The sequence below is a fragment of the Humulus lupulus genome, chromosome 8, assembly GCF_963169125.1.
Source record: "Humulus lupulus chromosome 8, drHumLupu1.1, whole genome shotgun sequence".
In the NCBI taxonomy this organism is placed as follows: domain Eukaryota; kingdom Viridiplantae; phylum Streptophyta; class Magnoliopsida; order Rosales; family Cannabaceae; genus Humulus; species Humulus lupulus.
The window spans coordinates 57,873,666-57,885,874 of record NC_084800.1 but is presented as its reverse complement, the minus strand read 5'-3'; the positions used below and the strand labels follow the sequence as shown (position 1 = coordinate 57,885,874).

At 35.2% G+C, this 12,209-nt stretch overlaps 2 protein-coding genes across 2 annotated transcripts; one reads left to right on the top strand and one right to left on the bottom strand.

The window, feature by feature from the left end:
- The first annotated feature begins 2,859 nt into the window (after positions 1-2,859).
- LOC133797380 (pentatricopeptide repeat-containing protein At4g01570) lies at positions 2,860-5,696 on the top strand. The gene has a single exon (XM_062235260.1). It carries the CDS (start codon positions 2,953-2,955, stop codon positions 5,302-5,304), a length of 2,352 nt encoding a protein of 783 aa, XP_062091244.1. The 5' UTR covers positions 2,860-2,952; the 3' UTR covers positions 5,305-5,696.
- A 140-nt stretch (positions 5,697-5,836) lies between these two features.
- LOC133797381 (probable inactive purple acid phosphatase 29) lies at positions 5,837-8,283 on the bottom strand. Its single transcript, XM_062235261.1, has 4 exons — positions 7,840-8,283; positions 7,049-7,443; positions 6,504-6,954; positions 5,837-6,160 (listed from the first exon to the last, which is right to left on the bottom strand). Exons 1-4 carry the CDS (start codon positions 8,159-8,161, stop codon positions 6,126-6,128), a joined length of 1,203 nt encoding a protein of 400 aa, XP_062091245.1. The 5' UTR covers positions 8,162-8,283; the 3' UTR covers positions 5,837-6,125.
- Positions 8,284-12,209: the final 3,926 nt, after the last annotated feature.

The window sequence follows — 12,209 nt, the reverse complement described above, 5'->3', positions numbered from 1 at the left end:
GAATTACCTTAATTTCCTCTGCCCAATTCGAAACCCTACTGAAATCCTTAGCTTAGCAGCTCCTAATCCCAAAACACTCTCCAATCTTCACAAAAATTGCACTTGGCTTGATCTCTAGGTAAGTTTTTCTTCAAAATTCTCAAATGAACACACAAAGAGAGAAACATAAAGATTCTTACACGTGAATGACCCCAAATCATCAACCTTAGTCCCTTTTCACTAGCTAGGTGACCAAAAGACCATTTTACCCTTAGCCCTTAACTTATCCCCAAAGCATTCCCAAGGGCATTTTGGTCTTTTTCCTGGAATTCCTGCTATTCTTCAAATTTCACCACGACTTCACAATTAGTTCACTACCCCAAATGCTTAACAATTAATTTCAATTACTCAATAAATCTCAATAATTTACCAAAATACCCCTAAGCTCACCCCGAGTTGAGTATTTTACCCCATTGTGACTTTTCCAGTAAATTGCTCAATAGTATCGCCTAGTGCTTGGTAACTCATATATATCCACATAATTATGTGGTCTAAATCATAAATCACATATATTTACAATTATACCCTCAACAGGTCAAAATTACGAAAATATCATTTTAATAAGAAACGGGCTCACATGCATATTTTATACACTTAAACAAACAAGCATGGTCATATCATTATACAATTCACATAGTTCACATAATAATATACTCATAACACATAAATACATAATTAACCAAATTATTGTCATCCTGGCTCCCTAATCAAGGCACTAAGCCTTATTAGGGAAATTGAGACGTTATAATTATCCCCTCCTTACAGGAATTTTATCCTCGAAATTTTACCTGAACAACTCGGGATACTGATCCGGCATATTTGACTCCAATTCCCAAGTCGCTTCCTCAACCTTGATGTTCCTCCATAATACATAAACCAAATGTATAGTTTTATTCCTCAGGACCTTCTCCTTCATTTTTAATATCTGGACCGACTGTTCCTCATAAGACAAGTCTGTCTGCCACTCTAGATCTTCATAACTCAGCACATGAGTCTCACTAGACACATATTTCCGGAGCATCGAAATATGAAACACACTATGCACGACTGACAATGCCAGAGGTAAGGTCATTCTATAGGCCACCTGACCAATCCTCTCTAGGATCTCAAAAGGTCCTACAAATCTAGGGTTCAACTTGCCATTTTTCTCAAATCTCTTCACCCATTTCAGTGGTGAAACTCTAAGGAAAACATAGTCTCCCACTTGGAATTCTACGTTCCTGCACTTTGGATCTGAATAACTTTTCTGTCTACTCTGAGACGTGAGCATCTGAGCTCTAATCTTTTCAATAAGCTCACTGGTCCCTGAATTGCTTCAGGACCTAAGTATTTCTTTTCACCTATCTCATCCCAGTGAATGGCGCGAATGACACTTCCTACCATACAACATCTCATAAGGAGCCACCCAATGGTCGCCTGGTAGCTGTTGTTGTAGAAAAACTCTATCAAAGGCAAATACTTATTCCAGGACCCCTCAAAGTCCAAAACGCATGCGCGAAGCATGTCTTCCAGTGTCTGAATCGTTCTCTTTGTCTGAGGATGATAATGTGTACTAAATTTCAGGTCTAATAAAAAGAACATTTTATTAATAAGTTTTATATATAATTCTTATCTTTTTATTAGCTATATAAGAAAAACACAAGTTTACACCTTCGTGAAAGACTTGATACAAAAGTCATGCTAAAGTCAACCTCAAATGTATTTTTGCATCAAATATGTGCAAAATCTCACTCCAATGCAACTTGAGCGACTAGGGAAACATATACACATTAGGAGTGTTTATTAGTCGGTTTGGGCGGATTGGGTAGATTTTTGACAAACCCAAACTTATAACCGGGTTGGTACTTTTCAACCCGGAACCCACCCAATTAAAAAAATTGAAGTTCAACCCGACCATCGGTTTGGGCGGTTTGGGCTAGTTAACTCGCCCAAATAGCCGAAACTTTTTTAATTTATTTTTTTCTAAAAAAAAAATCATTTTTCACCAATTTTTTTTATTATTTGATCTATTTTTTAGTTTGTATTTGTAAGTAAAATAATTGTTACTTTAAAATATATGATTTTTTTTATAAAAAATAAGAATTTGAATTTAGTTTTATATATGTATAATTAATAATTAAATAAATATAAAATTAAAAAAAGTAGACAAATTCTTAATTGAGCGGGTCGGATTACATTGGGCGGGTTGCTAAAAATTTCAACCCGCCTAATATAGTGATTGAGCGGTTTGAAATGAAGAACAGGTTTTTCGGTTTGCATTTTTTGTCGGTTTTTTCGGGTTGGTTTGGGCGGGTTTCAAATTTTTTTGCACAATCCTAATACATATACCCTCATAGTTTATAATATATACATATATATATATATCCTTTTTATAATTTAATTAAGTATTTTTTTATTTATTTTTGTTATTTTTAAAATTTGTTAAGATTTAAAATATTATACCAATTTTTGTATAAAAATATAAAACAAAAAATGAAGAGCATAAATACAATAAAATAATATTAAAAACTTAAATGTAATGTTTAATTTTTTTAAATATAATGTTTGATCTTTATAATGTACTAGTTAAAGTTAAGTCTAAATATATAATTTATTGTTTTTTTACTTAACATAAAATTATTATTATTTAATTATATTCATTAATATTAATATTTATATTTATATAAAATTAATATTATTTAAATTAATTATTGATGATTAAAAAATAAAAAGAAGAATAATTATTTTTTTATGTAAATTTTAAAGTAATGGATTGTTGATGAAATAGTAATTTGATGCAATAAATCAATAAAGCAAGGTGATAAAATGAGTTTGAAGATGTTATGATTGGAGATGTTCTTACTGGGACTGAAATACTGAACTTACAAAGCAAAGAGCTCTCGTTCGAAATGCGAAGCTTCTTCAAACCAAGTCATGCGCCATGGCAGAAGCTTACTCTTCAAAGCTCACAAAAGCCATTCCCAGCTCGGGAACCTCTTACTGGTTGCTTCGCTCACGAAGACTCTATCAGATTCCGGGACTCGTTATCTCCCCGAACCCCGTTCCATTCCGCTCTCGGAGTCTCTCCTCCATCAAATCATTAGAAGCAACGCCCTCCAACCCTCCAAGAAGCTCGAATTCTTCAAATGGTGCTCCCTCTCCGCAAATTTCAAGCACTCGGCTCTCTCCTACTCCATCATCTTCCGTACTCTCTGCCGCGCCGGCTACCTCCACGAGGTCCCGGACTTGCTCAACTCCATGAAGGAAGACGGGGTCGTTGTGGATTCTGAGACCTTCAAAGTCTTACTCGACTCCTTTATTCGATCGGGTAATTTCGATTCCGCGTTGGAAATATTAGACGTAATGGAAGAATTGGGAGCTAGCTTGAATGCTCAAATGTATAACTCTGTTCTCGTCGCTTTAGTGAGGAAAAATCAAGTGAGTATGGCTTTGTCTATGTTCTTTAAGCTTCTAGAAGACGAAACTTATGTGCCCAGTTTCATTGCCTGCAATGAATTGCTAGTCGCTCTTAGAAAAGCGGATATGAGAGTAGAATTCAAACGGTTTTTTGATAAACTCGGAGAAAAAAAGGGGTTTGAGATGGATATTTGGGGCTATAATATATGTATACACGCGTTTGGGTGTTGGGGTGATTTGGGTACTTCTTTGAGGCTTTTCAAAGAGATGAAGGCTTCAATGGATCCAGATTTATGCACTTATAATAGTCTTCTTCATGTTCTTTGCTTTGTTGGGAAGGTGAAAGATGCATTAGCTGTATGGGAGGAATTGAAATTTTCTGGTCATGAACCAGATGAATTCACTTACAGGATTATTATCCAGGGATGCTCTAAATCTTATCGAATAGATGATGCTACGAAGATCTTTAGTGAGATGCAGCACAATGGGTATAGGCCCGATACTGTTGTGTACAATTCCCTCATTGATGGGCTGTTTAAAGCGAGGAAGGTTAATGATGCCTGCCAGCTATTTGAGAAAATGACTCAGGAGGGAGTGAGAACCTCTTCTTGGACTTATAATATTTTGATTGATGGGTTATTTAGGAATGGAAGGGCCGAGGCTGGTTACACTCTATTTTGTGACTTGAAGAAGAAGGGCCAATTTGTAGATGGTGTTACTTACAGCATTGTTGTTCTGCAGCTTTGTAAGGAAGGTCTGCTTGAGGAAGCTCTTGAGTTGGTTGAAGAAATGGAAAGCAGAGGCTTTGCTGTTGATCTAGTTACTATAACTTCACTCTTGATTGAGATTTATAAGCAGGGTCGGTGGGATTGGACGAGCAGGCTCATGAAGCACATTAGGGATGGCAATTTGCTGCCAAATGTGTTAAGATGGAAAATGGATATGGAGGCGTTGTTGAAAAATCCACAGAGCAAAAGAAAGGATTACGCACCACTGTTTTCATCAGAAGGTGAATTTAGCGAGATTATGAACATTATAAGGTCTGCTGAAGCTAAAATGGAACCAGAGCTCGTTCCAGATACTGCCAAAGTCAAAGCTGAGGAGAACATACCCAATGATGTTGACCAGTGGTCATCATCTCCATATATGGATCACTTGACCAATCAAGTTTTATCCAATGACCTTTTCGCTCAGCTATTTTCACTATCTAGGGGAAGGCGAGTTCAATCAAAGGAGGCTGATTCTTTTGATATCAATATGGTCAATACTTTTTTGTCTATCTTTTTGGCCAAGGGAAATCTCAGTTTAGCTTGCAAGTTATTTGAGATTTTCACTGATATGGGTGTCAACCCTGTAAGCTACACTTACAACTCTTTGATGACTTCGTTTGTCAAGAAGGGATACTTTGATGAAGCATGGGACATTCTCAATGAAATGGGGGAGAAGGTTTGTCCATCTGATATAGCAACATACAATTTGATAATCCAAGGCCTTGGAAAGATGGGAAGAGCAGATCTAGCCAGTGCTGTTCTGGAAAAGCTTATAGAACAAGGTGGTTATCTTGATGTAGTTATGTATAACACACTGATCAATGCGCTAGGAAAGGCCGGCCGGATTGAAGAAGTAAACAAATTCCTTGAGCAGATGAGAGCTAGTGGAATCAGTCCGGATGTTGTCACTTACAACACACTTATTGAAGTTCACTCCAAGGCGGGCCGATTGAAGGAAGCCTATAAATTCTTAAAGATGATGCTGGATGCAGGCTGCATTCCAAACCATGTCACGGACACCACTTTGGATTTTCTGGGAAAGGAAATCGATAAACAGAGGTTCGAAAAGGCTTCAATCATGCGCTATAACCGTGATTGAAACTGCTTTTCCTTTGTATCATCTTTTAAAATTAATTAGGAAGGTTCTTACTGTTGGAGAAAGCCATTCAAATAGTTGAGGAAAGTTGGGAAAATAGATAGAATAAACGTAGGCCATTTAGCTTAGATCGCAAAACAAAGTGGCTATAACATCAAGGGGCTTGGATTTCTTCCTTATGTTTGTTTGAGGGAGAAAAGAAATAGAAGAGAAGAAAATATTAAAGAAAAGGGTGACCATTTCTTTCTTTTAATATACATTTCATTTATTTTTTCTAGGGAAGAAGAAACATATTTTACGACTTTAGAAAGATCTTGCCTACTTGTTAAGTAAGGTCTTGAAGAACAGAAACTTGCCTCACAACTAAAATTTCTTTCATTTATGTTTCTACTTACTTTCGACTCTCACCTAATGCAACATTATTTTAAAAGTATTAACCTTTAAATTTATGATTCTTTTCATTTATGTTTAGTGTTTGAACAAAAATTGATCCTCTCGCTTGATACGGGTGCTTTTGCACTAAGCAACATTCAGATATTTGATACGGTTTTCCAGATCTTATTACTTTGTACTTAGCACAACAATAATTTTTTAGAAACAAGATCTTCGATACATGTAGTGGAAAGCAAGTAATAAAGATACTGTTACAAGTGAATGTAAATGTAGTGATGCGAACTACTTAATGTTTTGGATAATAATGTGTTTATGACCAACACTCAAATAGCTACATTTCTTGGTAAAGTATGATTGTTCTCTACTCTGTCGCCTCCTATAGCTTTCATCTAAACTAAAGGTGTGTATACCAGACAGAACACATCTAATTTTCAAGCAGCAGGGATCTGTTTCTTTCTTCTGCTACCTGTTCATAGAAGACCAAAATCAAATTAGAGGAAACAAGTCAAGAGAAAAATGAAAGAAAGAGACGAATGAATCAGTATACAGTATGAAAACTATAATTCTTATAACAAACACATCTTATAAATATCTTCAAATAAGTCAAAACTTTCAACTTGAGTACAGGTCTACACCAATGCAGTCACAATGGTCTACACTATATCTACTTACAATACATATGAATATGATACATGAAAAAGGTTGATTGGTACTAAGTACCCACAATTTACTTGTTTTCTTTTTTGCAAAGAACATCATATGAACTAAGCTACTATCCTAGTAAGTAGATTAACTTAGTGAAAACTTACCGGAAGAGCTCTTGCTCCAGAGTGCCTGGCCGTCTATAGCGGTTAAGTGGTGATCATCAAGGCGTTTCCAAGTTTTGATCGACTTTACACCTCCCCAACCTCCCTTTTCCAGTTTTTCCAATGTTGCTACAACCACCCTAGCCCTCCTTGACCATCCAGCCTTCCCATAAGCATGGTATCCAAATCCCCCAGCGTAGCAAAGGTTAATATCAGTTAACTTACCACAAAAGTCATTTAGATGATCATGGCCTGTGAAAACTGCCTTAACATCTCCAGCTTCAACCATGGTTGTGAAGAAGCCAGAGTTCACAGAAGCGGAGCTAATGCCTTCCTGCCTCACCCCTGTAAAGTTTGATTTGTCAAAACTAGCGAATTCCGGTAATGGGATATGAAAGTATGCAAGCCCTGGGGCAGGTCCTTTCTGAGGTTGTGGCTTGCTTTCATAAGCTTTCTGCACAGCAATGAATTGATTAAATTCAATGTAGTTCAACTGATATTAGAACTAGAAGGAGGTTTTCAGTAAATAACACAGTGAGGTAAGTTACCCTAAGCTTTGAAGAAGTACGTTCGAACCAGTACTGTTGCGAAGCTTTGATCCAACCATAGCCAAGGATGGAGGAAACTGTAGAGTAATCTCCACTGTCCAGGAAGTAGAGATTGAGAACAGATTTATTTTCAAAACTAGAGCCTTTGACTCCACCAACCTCAAGATTATAGTTCCCAAAACCATCAATAAACTCAGCCTCTGAAGGGTTAACTTGAGACAAAGTGTTCTTCAACTCAACTACGTGTTTCATTACCCCTTCTCTTGAGAGAGTGGATTCCTGGTCATGGTTCCCCAAAACTGCAGTCCATGGGATGTTGGATGCTATTGCAGGGGCAAACGCAGCATTTAGAGACTTAGCAGCATCAGTGGCATCAAATCCGAATATATTATCCCCTGTTGAACAATATAAAAATAGGTCCCCAAATTAAGATCAAGTGGCAGTTAAAAGAGATTGAGTCGATTGGGCAAGTGGGTATTAACAGAGCAGAGCTAAAACATAATTAATTCTAAGAAAACAAACTAGCACAAGGTACAGACTTGCAGTCACGGGCTGAACAACCCAACTAGCTATTATCATGTACATGTTATTTTCAAAACTGGGTTGTCAATTTTCATGGCTAGCAAAGCAAGTTCTCTTCGCTAAAAATCTCACTAACAAATACAAACCCTATTAAAAAATTTGGTAAAGTAGACAAATCACTTTGCTAATGATCATAGAAAGAAAAACAACCCCAACTTAAGGATACCAAGCCAGTAAAAAAGAAACAAAGAAGGAAAAGAGAATATTACCAGTGAAAACGATGAGATTGGGTTTCTCGGCGAGGATCATGCGGTGGATGAAGGCGGAGGTGTTGAGATCAGAGCAACCCTTCTCCTGTCTTGGGAGCACATCAAGACAAGGAGTGGACTTTCCATCACCAAAGTGCATATCCGCCACTTGCAGTATCTTAAACTCACCATTGGACCCAAATCTGAGCTTCTTTTGCTGATGGGTTTTGTTCGGTTGGGCAGCTAAAACACCGGTCGGAAGCAACGACACCGAAGCTATTAACAACACCACAAACGTTATACTAAGATTGAAACCAAACGACAACAACGTTAAGCTTGTCATCTCTGTTTTTTTCACTATTATCACAAACACTTGCCACTGCTAGTTTGTTCCTCTCCGTGTCTCTACCACGCACTCTATTTATGTAGAACAAACCAATTGGTGTATGTAACGATGTTTTACGTACTTTTCTTTTGAGTTTTTCTGTGACCAATCAAACAAAATGTCATGGTCTCATGTGACATATCATAGCTGTCTTATTTGATTTTATTTTGGTGTCCTCACTATATTAAATTCAACAAGAATAAGAAAAATATTAATAAAATATAATTATTTAAATATATATAATAAGATGATCATTTAGAGTATATTTGTAATACTCGTGAATATTTTGACAGTATATGCTCGTCCAAACTTCATTTTTTTTTCACGTGACGATACACGTCCTTGGAATATTATGCCTAATAAAATAAAGAATTAATAAGTTTTATTTATTTTTAAAAAAAAATAATGTTTCGAATTCGTTATAACATTATTTTCGGAAGTAATAATATCAGTTTTAAATCTTTAAAAGCTGTTTTTCAATGATGGTGTTATTGATAAAGTGCGAATTCAACTATATGATTCATTTTCTTTTCTAGGGAAAAATAATAATCTAGAAATCTAAAAACAGTTCACTTAGATCACAATTTGAGTTCACGGACGTGGAAAGCTAAAAAGACAAACGTTACTTTATTATTAGTATTATCTTGCTAAGTGTCGTAACTATTTCTGATTTGCATGCAATATCGATCTGGATAAATATTTTAGTAACCAGTTGTTCTTAAATCCTTACCACTGATTAATTTTCTAATTACGTTTCAAAATTAACTCACTTTATTTTAACTTATTTCTTAGTATTTAGAATTTTGATAAATGAAAGTTTATTTTAGACCCTCACTCAGAGCTGCGCTTGAATGGATGGGGAACTTATACAAAATTTGTTATTTTAAATTTTTTTATATATAAAGTGATATTTTTCAAATTTTTGAGCTTTGTACATGTCATAAAATAGCATTTTAAAAAAAATTAGGCTTGATTATGTGTGGGTCCTAAGCACAAAACTACTCACCTGGCCGCGCCTGCCCTCACTTCACTTGAAGAAATCTCACTTTCTTCATGAATGCAAAAGTAATGTAAAGACTTCAAAAGTTAAAAAAGGAAAAGTAAATAATAATAAAGCAGTAACAAAGAGTTTTATTTTCACTGATGCATCCCTTCAAACACTTCTGTAATTAACAAAAAAGTATTTAGTAACATTGTAAAAAAGCATGATTAAATTAGGACTTCAAAATATTCAAAAAGTAATCTAAAAGAAAAAAACAGCAAAGAGTTCGATTTTCATGAGATCAACCCCTTCAAACGTCTTCATCAATTTAGTTATATATAATTACAAGTAATTAATAATTTTATAAAATGTGCAGGACGAAGATTTGGATATATATGTTCAAACAGTTCGTAGTCTAGCTAGTACTGTAATATAATAGGATTGATATATAAACCAATATGAGTTATAGATAATTCTTTGGTTGGGTGCATAGAAAATGACCGTACGAGTATTTTCTATTTATGATATTTAAAAAAATTATATTTTAATTGTTTTTACGATAGTATATATTATAATTATAATATACATTTTATTAATTTTTTAAAACATTTTGAATAATTTATAAGATCCAAATAAGAGTTAAAATAGTTAATTGAATGTGTGACTAGATTTTTTTATACGTGTAAAAAATATATTATTTGAACTATAATTTAAATACAGTAAAAATTAGTAAGATGTCTATACATTGTTATTAAATAAATAATTAAGTTATAATTTTTTCAAAAATAAAAAATGACCCAACGTTAAAAACATTTTCTATGCCACTAATGTAGATTTATCCTGAGTTATAATATCTCCTCACAAAATATTTAATGCGATGTATATGTGTATTAATATGGTAGGTCTCATTTACTTATTCATAACGTATAGTAGAGCTAGCCTTTAACTGAGAAGTTCAAAAGGATTTATTACTTGTGGATGAGAATGTTTAAAAAAATATTTAATAATGTCCGTACATGTTTGGCTATTTATTATTTTCACCTACCCAGCCTACCTATACCTATACCTATACCTAGCTTCTGATCTCATTTTAAATTTGCTTTATACATCGACATTACTGTGAAGTTAGTGTTGGAATGGATACAATGGATATGAAAGATGCTATTGTCAACTTAATTAATGAAGATATACACAGGGGGAGGGGGAATTCTCCTACACGGCTTCACTTGAAGCCTTAACGGTAAGACTCTTAGTGTTCTCAATCTGTGAATAATTTTTGGAGCGATTTCTTTTATGACCATGTATATTGTAGCTGTTAGAATTTTTGGTCTGCATTAAACATCAATACACATCAGCAAAGTTACGTTTTTCTTCCAGTCTTTTTTACCATTTCGCCAGATGAGTCTGCGTTTATTTCTGGTATTTTAAAGTTAGATGACAGTTGTAAAACCCCCTATAAATAAGACTTATTATCTCAGTTGTTAAGGGTGATACGAGAACAGATTTCATTTTGTAAAATAGGAGCTTTTTCAGAGAGAGAAAGAGAGAGAGCTTGAGAGAGAAACACTTGGGTCTTGGGTGAGAGATTTCTTTGTACATGGTCAAGTGTACTTGGGGTTTTGTTTGGGTTCAAGGCATTGTAATCCATCAAGTGTAGAAGTTCTCTAGTGGTGACAAGTTGTAATCTTCATTGCTGTTTCATAGTGCAAAGAAGAACATCCCAAGGGGAGTTCAAAGAGGATGTAGGCTCAAGTTATTTGGGCTGAACCTCTATAATTCTTGGTGTTCATTTTATTGTTTTTCTTGCTGATTTTTTCTATTGATATTTGTGTATGTTGTGTCTATTGGTTTGTTGCTTTTGTGTTTGTAGATGAAGCTGGTGTGAGGAAGGTGAATTCCCTAACAGTGGTATCAAGAGCCAGGTTGATTGGCAAAGTTTAGCTTCAAGATCAAAGGTGACAAAGAAGGGAAGAACTGGCTGAATCATCTTCATCAGAAAGTGACATAGAAAAAGTTTCAGTCAAGAAAGAAGTCCAAGAATCGAGTTCGAAGGTTCAAGAATCTGTTCAAAGTCTCTTGGATTGGAGTTATTGCAACAATATGAGTAATATGAAGCTTGAAATAGAGAGGTTTGATGGTAATGGAGATTTTAGAATTTGGAGAAGGAAGATTAAAGGAATGTTGGCTTCTCAAAAGTTATTGCGTGTTCTTGAAGATCCCATTTCATGGCCTGAAGGTACTACAAAAGATCAAAAAGAAGAAATGCTCGAATCAACCATTGGGATTATGATTTTTCATTTGTCGGACTCCATCATTCGAATGGTTGATAAAGAAGACACTCCATCCAAGATTTGGAAGAAACTGGATGAGTTATTTCAGCAAAAGACTCTCACCAACAAAATCTTTCTTAAGGAAAGAATCTTTGGATTTAAGATGAGCAGTAGCAAGAGTTTGGAGCAGAATTTGGATGAGTTCCTAAGGATGAACATTGAGTTGGCTAACTCAGGAGAAGGAAAAGCTTTAAGTGATGAAAACCAAGCAATTATCATTTTAAATTCTCTGCCTGAATCGTTTAAGGAGGTCAAAAGTGCTATCAAGTATGGTTGTACATCAATTACTTTAGAAGAAGTAATTTCAGCATTGAAATCAAAGGATTTAGAGTTAAAATCAGAGAAATCTTCTTCACCAAACCTTGGAGAAAGCAACTACGCAAGGGGTCGATCACCACACAAAAACTCAAATGGCTATCATGGTAAAAGGCACAGCAAGAGCAGAGGTAGATCTGGTTCCAGAGGTCCAAACAATTCAAGGGCGTGTTTTCATTGTGGCAAGCTTGGTCACATGAAGAGAGATTGTTATCTCTGGTTTAGAAAACAAAAGGGCAGGAGTTCCATCTGTGAAAGTGCTAGATCCATCTACGAGGGAAAATCTGAACACACGGATTCAGCAAATGTTGGAAAAGCTTGCAATGATGTTGAAGCTTTAATTGCAGCAACAGGAGAAAACGAAAAAGATTGGATCTTG

Excerpts from the sequence above, each read along its gene's own strand:
- LOC133797380 (XM_062235260.1), top strand. The coding sequence starts at position 2,953 with ATGCGCCATGGCAGAAGCTTACTCTTCAAAGCTCACAAAAGCCATTCC.
- LOC133797381 (XM_062235261.1), bottom strand. The coding sequence starts at position 8,161 with ATGACAAGCTTAACGTTGTTGTCGTTTGGTTTCAATCTTAGTATAACG. Across the intron at positions 7,444-7,839 it reads CAATCTCATCGTTTTCACTG|GGGATAATATATTCGGATTT; the intron begins GTAATATTCTCT and ends ATTGTTCAACAG. Across the intron at positions 6,955-7,048 it reads GTACTTCTTCAAAGCTTAGG|AAAGCTTATGAAAGCAAGCC; the intron begins GTAACTTACCTC and ends ATTGCTGTGCAG.